Source organism: Coenobita brevimanus, chromosome 88 (genome assembly GCF_032717465.1).
Source record: "Coenobita brevimanus isolate Jiangsu-jjx chromosome 88, ASM3271746v2, whole genome shotgun sequence".
Lineage (NCBI taxonomy): Eukaryota > Metazoa > Arthropoda > Malacostraca > Decapoda > Coenobitidae > Coenobita > Coenobita brevimanus.
The window spans coordinates 4,163,904-4,178,779 of NC_137041.1; the positions used below are offsets into that span (position 1 = coordinate 4,163,904).

Sequence of the window (14,876 nt, forward strand, 5' to 3'; positions counted from 1 at the left end):
CATCATCATCATTATCATCTATTATTATTATTATTTTTACTATTATTATTATCATCATCTCAGCAAGGCCCTTTCGTACCCTAAGCAAACTGATGCCACTCCAGCTGCTCTTCTTGAATCCATTTGGGAGGGTTTATCCACTACAGACCCATGATAAAGGCCACACCATTAGCTGAGTTCTGTGCCTCTCCCACCAACTTTTGTCAACTCCCTCCCTCTGTGGTTTGGCGAGACGAAACCTCCACATCACTTATTTTGCCAAGTTTCTGGATGTCGACGGGATTTCACCTACCTATCTATCTATCTGTCTGTCTATTTATCTGTATATCTATCTACCTACCTGTCTATTTATCTATCTATCTATCTATCTATCTATGGGTTGTTGCGACTTGAAATCTCTCCATCAGTTATTTCATCAACTTATCCTGGATGTCAGATGCACGTTTTACCTCGGCACTTCCAGAGACGGATATTTATTTTACTATTTTTATTATTATTATTATTATTATTATTATTATTATTATTTCTACTACTACTACTACTACTACTATTTTTGAAGTATGAATGGTCGTATATCAAACAAGCCAGTTTTAACATTGCAATATTTTGATGGATTTTCTGGAAGTCACATACACGTTTTAACATTGAGTTTTGAAAGGATGGCAGAAGTATCTATTTTTTGCCTGTTTATTATTATTATTATCATTATTATTATTATTATTATTATTATTATTACTGAAATCTGGGCGGCTGTAGGTTGAAGAGACGAAATTTTAACTGGGAAATATTTTTAAGGATCATATGGCTGTCAGAGGCGCGTTTCAGCTTAGAGTGTGACAGGATGAATTATTTATATATCTATCCATCTATCTATCTATCTATCAGTCTGTCTATCTATCAGTCTATCTACCTATCTATCTATCTGTCTGTCTATCGATCTATCAGGCTATCGATCAATTTACTTTTTCAAGGTCTGTGATTCATGGGCCGTATTCTTTTTGTGGGCTTAGGAATCTCCCTAGCACCTGTTCCTTAGAGATTTATTTTGCTGTCTTTAATATTCTCCTACATATTACTCATTGTACTTACGATCAATCCCTGTCGTAACTAAGTCCAGATTTTCCAGGAAGAACGAGAGAGATAGGTAGCATTTTCAGTCTACTCTTCCAGTCTCTTCTTCCAGTTTCTTCTTCCAGTCTTCTCTACCAGTCTCTTCTTCCATCCTCCCCTTCCAGTCTATTCTTCCAGTCTCCTCTTCCAGTCTCTTTTTCCAGTCTCTTCTTCCAGTCACCTCTTCCAGTCTCTTCTTTCTTCCACAATATCCCTCCCTTCTTCCTCCATAATATTCCTCTCTCTCTTGCTGCCGTAATTTTCTTCTCTTTCTCTCCTTCCTTTCTGTCTCCCTCCTTCTTTCCTTTCTCTCTCTCTCTCCTTTCCTCCTACCTTCCTCTCTCTCCTTCCTTCCTTTCACACTCCCTCCTTCCATTTTCCCTCCACTCTATTGACCTACCTGTAAAAGACAAATAATTCTTGGTTACAATAAGGAATATATTTTAAGTTTGTGATTATCAGTATTAGTACAACACTTTGATATTCTGTGTGTGTGTGTGTGTGTGTGTGTGTGTGTGTGTGTGTGTGTGTGTGTGTGTGTGTGTGAGACGGCTAGTATTCACAGTGATGTTAAGAGCAGGATCCCGATAAAACTCTTAATAAGTAGACTAAAGATTTATTCTGGACGCTTATTATTATTATTATTATTATTAATATTATTATTATCATTATTATTATTATTATTATTATTATTATTATTATTATTGTTAGTTTTAGAGGGAACAATCATGAGGACTTCTAGTCTTTGGTTCCTTCTTCCTTACACACACACACACACACACACACACACACACACACACACACACTAAGATTTCTCAAGTCATTAGCGAGTTGTTATTGCTGTTTTGTCCTCGGTTACAAATGGACGTGAGCCTCATGTACTTCAGGCTGAAATTATCCCTCTTCTGCAGTCCACCATTCCCCTTTCGAGCGATAGGGAGGGGGCTGAGGGACGTTTGCAGCCCGGGTATATCAGTGCCACCACGAGAAGGCCCAATATAAGAGTGCCAAATGGAAAAATTAAATAAAATATAGAAATACTTAAAACCCCCCCATAGCCGAACAGAAAACGAACTCTGGTGTGGGTAGTGTGGGGTCGTATTTTCATTGTTTCAAGTCTTCGTTACATCTCCTCTTCAGCGATTTATTTTGCCTTCATATCCTCTCTCATGTTACTGATGCGAGCCACTAAAATAAGTCGCCAAAGAAGAGGTGTTGTGAAGCCTCATATGGCCCGAGAATTAGGCTGGTAATTATGGCCAAATGAGAACTTAAATTGGTAATGAGTAGCTAGTGAAGTCGGAAAGAAAACGGAGTGTGGGGTGGGTGATATTATTTTCGTTTTTTCTGGACATGCCGTGATACCCTATCCTTAGACATTTATTTTGCATTCTATCTCCTTTTGTGTATTACTGATGCAAACCATATCGATTTGAAAATGGGAAAATACGGTGCAAAAGGCAAGTGCAACGAGGTCAGTCATGTGAGAGAATTCGGTTTCGGCGAGGTCGTGTCTAGAATAGAAGAGAATGCTAGAGTTTTCCAGACTCTGGGAAAGTTTATGAGGTGAAGAATACGAAGATGGAAAATTAAACAACCAAGGAACAAGTGTTACGAAGACTCCCATGTCCAAGGAGAATGCAGGTTCGGCTATGTAGTGGGTGGTTGAGGTGCGATGCGAGGGCGTGAACGCGAGGTTGGTGGTGGCGGTAGGAGTGCTCGGGCCGGAGTGAGTGGTCAGGGATGGAGTAGAGAGGCGAAGGGAGCGAGATCTGGAGCTATTGATCGCGCACAAGAGAGCCGAGTTGTCGATGCGCACTGCGGCCGCGCCAGTCTGCCCGCCCAGAACCAGGACTACCGGTTTAGCACAGTCTCTGCTAGACGTAGATATATTCCCCTTCATTTAGCGATAATCTTGAACGTCCATCAGCAAGAAATCTGTCAGCGCCAAAGAATTTTATATGTATTTCTGGCGGCAGGCTGGAGATCTTGGCACTTGTTCTTGCGATCTTCTGAAGTTTTGTGTATCTAGCGAGACCTTAGCGACTTTCTGAGGCCGAGTTTAGCAGCAATCGTGGCTCTTCATTTGGCAACCCTACCGCCCACCCCTAGTTCCAACATGGCGGCCGAGTGTGCGGGGGAGCGTTCGCGGGCTCTCTCTAGTGTTAGCTAAGCAGGTTGATGTGTTCTCGGATTACCTACTCCACTCCTCCACCATGCAGAAGGAGAACAGCCACACGCCCGACAACCACCAATATGTCGGGCCCTATCGCCTGGAGAAGACCCTGGGCAAAGGACAAACGGGTAAGTCAGACCTGCCAGAGACACGCACTTCAACCAACAACTTTCGGGCGGGATTGCGAAAGAAAACGAAGTACAATTTGTTTTGCTTCTACGCCTACGTCAGTTTAATTTCCCTCAGATATCCGACTGATTTTTGGAGTATTTAAGGATTCCCCACGTTAGCGATGATGCAGTTCGAAGTAATCCGAGATCGTAAAAGGAAAGAGCCCTGTGGTGAAGATGGTACTTGAGTGTGAGACGATGATGATGACGGCATGCTTTCTCACTCCGGGTTGTGTTATGGTGAGGTGTGGTGAGGATGTGATGCTCAGTGGCTTCTCGCTCTTACCTTGAAATATTACCCTGAGTTACCTTGAAATATTACCAGATATTACTCTGAAATATTACGAAAGGAAGACTTGGAGAATTGCTACATCATCTGGTTTATCAATCCCATGCCTTTCAGTGTACCAATTACCTTGAAATATTACCTGGAGTTACCTTGAAATATTACAAGATATTACTCTGAAATATTACCAACAGAAGACTTGAAAATCCTACACCATCTGCTTTATCAGTTCCATGCCTTTCAGAGTACCAGTTACCTTGAAATATTACCTGGAGTTACCTTGAAAAATTACCAGATATTGCTAGTGAAATATTTATACTTGAAAAATTGTTAAATCATCTGGTTTTCGATGTATAGATTATCCTGAAATATTATCTGGAATTACCTTGACTTTTCAGCTGAAGTTACCTTGAAATATAGTGTATGATACCAGGAGTTACCACGAAATATACTGCATAATACCAGGAATTACCTTGAAGTTACCTTGAGATGTTGCCTAGCGTTACAGTTCCTTGTGATATAACCTGCAATTACCTGAGACACTACCGGTACCTGAAGTTACCTTGAAATATTACATGAAGTTACCTTGAAATATTACATGAAGTTACCTGAGATTATCCGATTACCTTGAAATATTACCTGAAGTTACCCTGAAATATTACCTGAAGTTACCTTGAAACATTACCTGAAGTTACCTTGAAACATTACCTGATGTTACTTTGAAATATTATCTGAGGTTACCTTGAAATGTTACCTGAAGTTACCTAAGATTACCTGAGATTATATGGTTACCTTGAATTACCTGAAGTTACCTTGAGACATTGCCTGAAGTTACCTTGGGACATTACCTGAAGTTACCTGGGACATTACCTGATGTTACCTGGGGCATTACCCGAAGTTACCTTGAGATATTACCTGGACTTACCTTGAAATACTACGAGAAGTTACCACGAAATATTACTCCAAGTTGCCTCAAAATATTACCGGAAACTACCTTGAAATATTACCACCAGAAAAAGTGAAAAAAGTGCTATATCTTGTGGTTATATATTTTTCTTTATTTATTATTTTTTTTTTTTGATGTTATACCCAGTCCAAAAATTTCTTAGTTCTCAGGCTCAAGGATTTTTTTTTTTGACATTGATAAGATTATAAGGCCAATGATTCGAGGAAGATTATATGTAATGAAAAGGAATATAATTATGAGGCTGAATAATGAACATAGTGATGATGATGATGATGATTACTGAACAACACTACCAGATATGAAAGGGTATATGATCACGAGGTTGTATAGTGAACACAGTGATGATGATGATGATGGTGATGATGATGATGGTGATGATGATGGTGATGATGACGATGACGACTGAACAACGCTACCAAATATAAAAGGGTATATGATGACGAGGTTGTAAAGTGAACACAATAATGATGATGACGATTATGATGATGATGATGATTATGATGATGATGATAGTGACGATGATGATAACTGAACAGCAATAACTACCCATCATGTTCGTGAAGATTTTAAAACAACTTTGATCCAACTGTCTGAAGAAAATGATAAGACTGCTAATTGTTTGAAGACATTTACGTATACTGAAAAATAATGACACGAGATTTTAATGTGACGTGGAAATAGTGATGCTGAGGACTGAACAACTTAACTTTCCAACAATTTCGTGAAGTTTTAGAAATGTAAACAATATCTAACAAACTGAAGAAGTGAAAGACTAATCATTTGTAGAGACTTGCGTGCTTCGATTGTGTATACCGCAAGATATTTTGGTGTGGACAGTGAGGACGGTGAATGAAGAGAAATGAAAATAGGTAAAATTTCATGGACCTTTCCAAATTCAACAGCTGCCCGTAGATATGAAAAGGCTAATGATATGCTGATGATTATTTATATTAAGAGAGTCTACGGCACTAGGTTATAACGTGAAAATAGTGATGATGATGATGATAATGATGATGATAAATAGGAGTGAAGAACATACACATATTTAACAATTTTGTGAAAAGTACTCAAGACAGTCTAGTGCAGCCTGAGGAAATGAAAAAGACTGTAGTAGATGATGGTGCGATTTGAGAGGCTATGTGGCAAAAAATTTTACTGCGAGTGAGTGATGAAGAGGGCTGGACAACGATTTCTTGAAGACCTGAAAGTCATAGGAAAGTCTGCAAATGGTTACTAGACATAATAAAGCAAATAATTCTCAGGACACTGTCTGTTTTGAAAGGTATATGACATGTGGTTTAACTTGAACTGAGTGATGATGATGATGATGATGATGATGACTGAACAACCTACTCCTCCAACAGTTCCTGAAGTTCTCAAGGCAGTTTTTAAGATATCGCCTAAGGAAATGAAAGGGCTAATGGTTTTCAGGTTACTACGTGTCCTGAAATGATGATGATGACAATGATGATGACGTTGATAATTGCAGAACATACCTATCCTTTAATTTCTCAAGGCCTCAAAGTGGATAGCATTTTTTCAGGCCTCTACGGAAAAGAAAAAAGTAAAATAAAATAAAATAAAATAAAATATCCGTACATGATGAAGTACATGAAGTGTCTAAAGCGAGAAGTGCGTGATGAGGATTATGAGCAAAGGAACGTCAATTTTTCCATCAATTTCGTGCATTTCTAAAATTCGTAATACCTTTTTCTGACAGTGTGGAAATTAAAATGTAGAAAATAAAAATAAACTATGGAGAAATGAGAGTGGTGAGGACTGAATTTCGAAAACACTTTCTTGAACCGCAAAAAGTTCCTATATATTTTTTACAGCTTGTCGACTTGTAAAATAAAAAGAAAAAAGGCTACCTGACAGACCACTCTTATGTTACACGTGGATGACTAGATGAAGTAGGGAAGAGAGAGAGAGAGAGAGAGAGAGAGAGAGAGAGAGAGAGAGGAAGAATGACGTGGGTAGGAAATAAAAAGAGGGGGGGTCGAAGAAAGGAGAGAGGGAAGACCGTGGAGTGAAAGAAGAGTGAGACTTGAGAGACGGAGGGAGAGAGGAGGGGGGGGGGAGAAGGAGATACTGGAGAGGAAGAGGAAAGGGAAACTGGAGAGGGAGGGAGAAAAAAAGATCAGGGAGACAAGAGGAGGAGGGAAGGAAACAGGAGAACAGCGAATGGGGGTGAGGGTGGGGGATGAGGGAAGAGTGAGAGAGGGAGAAGGGGGGAGAAAAGAGAGACAGAGGAATGAAGAGGATGGAGGAGGGGGCTTAATAAAGAGGGAGAGGTAAGGGAGAGGAGGAGGATGGGAGGAGGGGGGAAAAGGAAGACTAGAGAGAGGCAGAGAGGTAGGAAATCTCCAAGGGGTAAAGAGGAAAGGAAGAAGGAAAGGAGAGGGAATGAGGAAGGAAGAAGACGAGGAGAAAGAATAAAACTAGAAAGAAAAGGAGGATGAAAGGAGGAGTGAAGAGGAAAGGAGAGAAGATTGGAAAGGTATGGAGGAAGGGGAGGGAGGAAGGAGAATAAGGGGAGGCCTGAGAAAGAGAGCAACAAACAAGATGATGGAAATGAGATATGAATTAAGAAACAAAAACAAAGGAATGAGGTAGAAAAGAAGACGAGAGAGAGAGAGAGAGAGAGAGAGAGAGAGAGAGAGAGAGAGAGAGAGAGAGAGAGAGAGAGAGAGAGATGAAGGTTGGAGGGGAATAGAAAATAGAGAAAAAAAAGAGCAAATTTAATCATCGAGAGAAAAAAGAGGAGGAAGTTGATTGGGAGAGAGAGAGAGAGAGAGAGAGAGAGAGAGAGAGAGAGAGAGAGAGAGAGAAGGAAGGAAGCTGATGAGAAAGAAATTGGAGGAAAAAGACAATTAATCGTAAGAAAAAGATGAGGGAGGAAATGACAGAGGGAGGGAGAGAAAATATGGAGGAAAGAAAGAGGGAGGGAGGGAGGGAGGGAAAATATGGAGGAAAAAGAGGGAGGGAGGGAGGCAGGGAGGAAGGGAGGGAAAAATGGAAGAGGGGAGAGGGGGAAGCAGGGAGGGAAAATTGTGCAAGAAAGATGGAAGAATATTTAGTAAGAAAGAGGGGGGAGAAGGGAGGGAAGAAAATGATGGAGCAAAGAGGGAGGGAGGAAAATGATGAAGGGTGAGGGAAGGACAATGCCAAGGAAAGAAAGAAGGAGGGAGGGAGGGAGGAAGTAATGGAGGAAAGAGAGAGATAAGGAAGTTATGAATGAAGGAGGGAGGGAGGGAAATAATACAGCAAAGCATAAGGGAGGGAGGGAATGATGAGGGAAAGAGAGAGGAAAATGATGAAGGAAAAAGAAGAAGGAAAAAAATAAAATGAAGGAGAGGGAAGGAGGGAAATGATGGAAGATCTGGGAAGAAAGAGGAAGGAAAATGGTGAGAGGATAGAAAAGGAGGGAGGGAGGAAGGGAGGGAGGGAAGTTATGGAGGAAAGGAGGGAGGGATGGAGGGAAATATTGAAAGGAAAGAGAGAAGGAAAGACGATCGAAGGAGAATGGAAAAAAAAAAAGACGAAAGCAACATGGAAACGAAGAAGAAAAAGAGGAAAAAGAAGAAGAGATAAAAACGAACACACTCCCACCCACCCACACCCACACCCACACACACACACACCCACCCACACCCACCCACACCCACACCCACCCACACACACTGAAATCTAAGAAGGAAAGGACCCTGTTGGACGTTTTTCGGATTTTATTTTTTTTCTTCATGTGGGAGAAAAAAAAATTGAAGTAAAGAAAATAAGGAATAATTTTATGCCTATTTTTACCTATTAATTTTTTGTTAATTGAAAAAAAGAAGAAGAAAAGAGACCAGTAACTCAGTCGTATAATTAACATCTTTACTGCCTCGAAATTTGGTGAATGAGAGAGAGAGAGAGAGAGAGAGAGAGAGAGAGAGAGAGAGAGAGAGAGAGAGAGAGAGAGAGAGAGAGAGAGAGAGAGAGAGAGAGAGAGAGAGAGAGAGAAATTAGGTGTTACGTCGGGAAGTAATTAACATCTATTTTTATCCATTAACTTCTTATATTAAATTACGTCTTTATTTACATTATTCTTGCCATTACCACGAGATCTTATTCAGGTCTCTCTCTCTCTCTCTCTCTCTTTCTTTAATTTCTTTCCCAAGCTAGTAAAATCGTCTGGCGGAAAAAAAAAAAAAAATTAATATAGACGCCATCATTTCAATAAAAAGATAAAATAAATAAACAAATAAATAAATAAATAGATAAAATAAATAAATAAATAAATAAATAGATAAATAAATAAATAAATAAAGATAAATAAATAAATAAATAAATTGATAAAATATATAAATAAATAAAGATAAATAAATAAATAAATGGATAAAATAAATAAATAAATAAATAGATAAATAAATAAATAAGTAAACAGATAAAATAAATAGATAAATAAATAAATAAATAGATAAACAAAAAACATTAGTTTTCGCTTCTTTTTATTTTCGTGTATTGGTATGATGAAAAAAAATTGTCAAAAATTAAATGGAAAGTGATACATCTTTTTAATTAATTACGTCATTCTGCGTGACAGGTGAGAGAGAGAGAGAGAGAGAGAGAGAGAGAGAGAGAGAGAGAGAGAGAGAGAAAATGTGAGGTTAGTGAGATTGTGTGTGTGTATGTGTGTGTAAGAGAGAGAGAGAGAGAGAGAGAGAGAGAGAGAGAGAGAGAGAATGTGAGGTTAGTGAGACGGTGTGTGACTTGAGAGAGGTAGTGTGTGTGTGTGTGTGTGAGAGAGAGAGAGAGAGAGAGAGAGAGAGAGAGAGAATGTGAGGTTAGTGAGACGGTGTGTGACTTGAGAGAGGTAGTGTGTGTGTGTGTGTGTGTGTGTGTGTGTGTGTGAGAGAGAGAGAGAGAGAGAGAGAGAGAGAGAGAGAGAGAGAGAGCTGTGTTGTGGGTAGGAGGGTCGATACTGATTAAGGATACAGATGCCTGGAGGTATGGTCGATGCTACCTCCCCCTCACACGATGCGGCGTACGACAAGAGATAGATAGATAAATAGATAGATAGAGAAAAAAGATAGATGAATGGACAGTTAGAAAGATAAACGTATTCTAGGTAACAGGAGGCTTCGTTAATCAGATAGATAGATAGATAGATAAACGTATTCAGAGGCTTCGATAGACAGATAGATAGATAGGTGAGGCTGTAATCTAGGCAATATAAGAGCTTCGTAGCATCTTTTGGTAAGTAAATGATGATGATGATGATGATAATGATGATGATGATGATGATGATGATGATGATGATGAATGTATATAATATTTTTCGTCCACTCTACAGAAATTAGACCTTCTTTACGCAAACTTTATTAACTAACAAACAGACAGACAAACACACACACACACACACACACACACACACACACACACACACATTCTCTGGCCTAAATTAATAAGTATTCCATTAAAGACTTTTCTCGTCACTCGAATGCATAAGTGGTATTTTCTGATAATGCCTTTTTAAAAAATTCTATAATATATATTTTTTTTTCGAAACTGAGGGAGTCTGTGTGTACATAATGTAGAAAAATATATGTAATTATTAGAAAACAATTTTGATTTTAGTTTTTGTTGTATATTTATTCTTGGAGGTGTTTGAAGATAGTGGTATGAAAATTGTAAAAATAAGGAAATAAATAAATATAATAGAATAAATGTAATGCGTCCAAATACAACACATTATGTATTGAGACTTTTTAACATCCTCTAATAATAATAATAATAATAATAATAATAATAATAATAATAATAATAATAAATTCATTGTGATCCATGCAAGAATTTAAAAAAGAGGTCATCACACTGAAAAGGTCAAGTAGCTTACGTGTGTGTGTGTGTGTGTGTGTGTGTGTGTGAGAGAGAGAGAGAGAGAGAGAGAGAGAGAGAGAGAGAGAGAGAGAGAGAGAGACTGCCTTCGTCAAAACCAAGTATTGTTTTTGCGGGAAAGACAAATAAAGGAGTTTACGAAAATACATACACACCTACATACATACCTACATGCATTCATAAATACATACTTACCTACCTAATCTACCTATCCATTCATCTCTATCTCTCTGTCTGCCTGTCAATCTGTCTATCTAGAAAACAATTATTTCATAGTAACTCCTTGTCTACTAGCGATTTCTTCTAAGCAAAATAAATTCTTCTGACCGTGGCAAAAAACGAGAAAAGAAGAATGAATGGAAAAAGATATGAAAAAAATAATCATATAATACATTTCAATATCAGAAAAAATTTATGCATGAAAAAACACACAAATTCTGCTACTACTGGATATGATTTTTTGATGCTAATGAAAGCAGATGTCCCCGGTACAAAACGTGTATATATTTTATTAATTAACCCACCCACTGATGCCTATAAAAAAAGAAAAAAGAAAAAAAGATTAAAATGTAAACTTCAGCTGCGTTCACGGTCTTTGATGATATAGATTAATTTCACTGCGATTCTTTTTTTGTTTGTAAATGATGCAAGTTGAGCTTTTGGGTAAATGGATTCTGTTTAGTTGAATATAATTGTTTGGGAATGAAATTGATACGGGAATGTGGTCACAGACTAGGAATATTGTTGTTTTTGGTTTTTGATGTATTGCAACGTAAGGGTAAATCGATTTTATTATTTACTGATTACTAGGCTTTTCTAAATCTATTGAAAACCTATCTGGCTTTATCTTTGAATATATTATACCTACACTAATGAAAGGTTAATTGAAATACGTTTGCCTTACTGAGTGCTACATTTTTCTCACTTACCTTAATGGCTGCTAAATTTTTCTCACTTACCTTACTGGCTGCTCTACCTTTTTCTCATTAATATAGTCCTTTATAGCCTTTCATACCTGGCTTATTCACACATTAACTTAACATATCCACTTATTTTCATTCTTGCCCTTCACACTTCCCCCTATCGCTAAAATTACTCATACATATTTCCTATTCATGGTTTAACTCTCCATCTGAGCATCCCTCTTCTATCCTACATCAATAAACTTCCTTACTATACGCATCTCACAGCTTACACACACACACACACACACACACACACACACACACACACACACACACACACACACACACACACACACACACACGTATCGGAGCTCAATATATTTCCTTGTAACTCCTATGCATTATATTTTATTCACTCCACCTCCAGACGATTTTTTCAACCCTTATTTTGGCGTTCTGAACCGCAGGGGTAAAGTGTAACTCCATTAATAAATTTTCCTGATCTAACCTTGAAATTTTGGGGAATGGTTTACTTTTTATACTGTGGCTAAGGTCAAATGATTTTACTCAGTCTATACCCAGACGATTTAACACACCTCTAGGATACCTGCTGCGTTTTGGGGGACACCCGTTCAGTACCAGATGTTAGATGAATATAATCCCCCAGTAACACGAAGATAGAAAAAAAAAAAATCCGCTGACCTCTTCATGAAGTGAGTGAGTAAAATTCAACTTTTTGCATAAAACTTGGTGCCTGTGTTGTTAGACAGGCGAAATTACGTTCACTTACGTAATTAAAAACGTAACTGCAGTGTAACTTAATTATGAGGACGTCTACAGAAGTTCTTTAAGCTAATCAGAATGATACATTAATTTATAAATACTTTTTCTGTGTGGCAGACAGGCTTACAGACGGCAGACAAAATGATAAATAGACAGATTGCTAGAGAGAGAGAAATATTTGTCGTAAAAGAGAGATATGAAGCGAAAGACAAAAATACAGACATGTAAACAGACAGACAGAAAAAGGGAAAGATAAACAGATAAATAGATAGACGGATGAAAAGAGGAAAGGAAAAATACAGACGTGAGGAATAAAAATTTTGAAATAGAACAAAAATGGACAGACGGAAGTTAAAAAAAAAGTGAAAATAACAAATACAAGGTACCGGTATGTTTATTAATTTTCCTATATAAATTGTGGATAAACGGATGGGTATATATGCACAGACGCACGGATAAACAGATGTACAGACGGCTTTGGGCAGGGTAAGGCAGAAGATAAACAGAGAGAGAATATCAGAGGATGTAAACCTTTGGCAAACTCTCTCTCTCTCTCTCTCTCTCTCTCTCTCTGTGACGAGTTGAGCGAACATCTGTGTTTACCCTAAGGACGAGGATTTTCTCAATTTAGCTTCAGGTGATTTGGAATACTGAAAGAGAGAGAGAGAGAGAGAGAGAGAGAGAGAGAGAGAGAGAGAGAGAGAGAGAGAGAGAGACTAGGTTATGTGTATGTAGGTACTTGTGTGTCTGTATGAATAAGTATGTGCCCTAATACCATTGCATTGTGTGTGTGTGTGTGTGTGTGTGTGTGTGTGTGTTAGAGAGAGAGAGAGAGAGAGAGAGAGAGAGAGTGTGTGTGTGTGTGTTTACGTTTTCTTTCAGTCTCACAATAAATTATTTTTCCTTTCAAAACAAGGAACAACAGCACCCTATGCTCTCTTTCTCTCTCTCTCTCTCTCTCTCTCTCTCTCTCTCTCTCTCACTCTCTCTCTCTCTCTCTCTCACTCTCACTCTCTCTCTCTCTCTCTCTCTCTCTCTCTCTCTCTCTCTAGTTTAGATTTTTGTACTCTCTTTCTTTCGTGTTTTTGGGTCAATGATAAATGGTGGACCTTCTTCTCATTTAAATATATATGAGATTTGAGAGAGAGAGAGAGAGAGAGAGAGAGAGAGAGAGAGAGAGAGAGAGAGGTAGAGAGAGAGAGAGAGAGAGAGAGAGAGAGAGAGAGTGTGTGTTCGGCAGGATAGCGTCAAGGGAGATTATCACATATAGAGTGTATTAATCCTTATAATAACGGGGATTAAGTCTCTTTCTTTTTCACACTTTATCTCTCTTTCTTTTTTGCTTTAAGTGTTATTATCAGCAAAGACAGGGCGTATTGGGTTCCCCCCTGTATGCGCGCGCGCGCGCGCGCGCGTGTGTGTGTGTGTGTGTGTGTGTGTGTGTGTGTGTGTGTGTGTGTGTGTGTGTGTGTGTGTGTGTGTGTGTGTGTGTGTGTGTGTGTGTGTGTGTGGAGGAGTTTTGTTTACTTTGCGTTCACTATATTTTTCTCTCACAAAGTCTCGCGTTTTGATGTCTGCTTTTGTAAATATGTGTGTAAAGGCAGAATGGGTAGCGTTTGGCTGTGCTTGATATGCTTTACAGAGAGGCTGTAGGGTGAAAATTGGTGTGAAAATGAGAGAGAGAGAGAGAGAGAGAGAGAGAGAGAAGAAAAAATACGTGTGAGATCTTTTTTTGTGTGTGTAAATTAACATGAAATTTGGTGTGAAATGTTGAGAATAGAACAAAATATGAGAGAGAGAGAGAGAGAGAGAGAGAGAGAGAGAGAGAGAGAGTGAGAGAAATACGTGTAATATTTTTTTATTTTGTAATTTAACATGAAATTTAGCGTGAAATGCTGAGAAGGGAGCAAAATAAGATGATGTGACATTTTTTAATCATCTGTCAAGTGGAAGAAGAAAAAGGTCTTCAATCATTTCTGAGTCAGGCAGGAGTGACGTGAAAATTGATAGGAAAATGAAAAAAACTAAGGACGTGAAAACTGACACGAAAATGAGACAAAAATGTGGAAAGTGATACGAAAATTTAAAAAGGTGACGTGCAATTTGGTACGAAAATAACAAATTAGTGACGTGAAAATTGATACGAAAATGAGAAAAAAAGGTGACGTAAAAGTTGATACAAAAAAAAAAAAAGGTGACTTGAAAATTGATACGAAAATGAGAAAATAATAAAGAGAAAATTGATACGAAAATGAGAAAATAATAAAGAGAAAATTGATACGAAAATGAGAAAATAATAAAGAGAAAATTGATACGAAAATGAGAAAATAATAAAGAGAAAATTGATACGAAAATGAGAAAATAATAAAGAGAAAATTGATACGAAAATGAGAAAATAATAAAGAGAAAATTGATACGAAAATGAGAAAATAATAAAGAGAAAATTGATACGAAAATGAGAAAATAATTAAGAGAAAATTGATACGAAAATGAGAAAATAATAAAGAGAAAATTGATACGAAAATGGGATAATAATAACGTGATAATTGATACGAAAAGTGAAGTGAAAATTGATACAAAAATGAAAAAAAAGGCGACG

The 14,876-nt window shown here is 37.9% G+C and overlaps 1 protein-coding gene across 1 annotated transcript in view; it reads left to right on the forward strand.

The window, feature by feature from the left end:
- The first annotated feature begins 3,239 nt into the window (after positions 1-3,239).
- The window catches only part of sff (BRSK family serine/threonine-protein kinase sugar-free frosting), a 316,281-nt gene continuing 304,644 nt past the window's right edge, over positions 3,240-14,876 (forward strand). Inside the window, exon 1 of the mRNA XM_080281191.1 lies at positions 3,240-3,414. Within this exon, the coding sequence (XP_080137317.1) occupies positions 3,327-3,414 (88 nt within the window). The 5' untranslated portion in view covers positions 3,240-3,326. The remainder of the gene's footprint in view (positions 3,415-14,876) is intronic.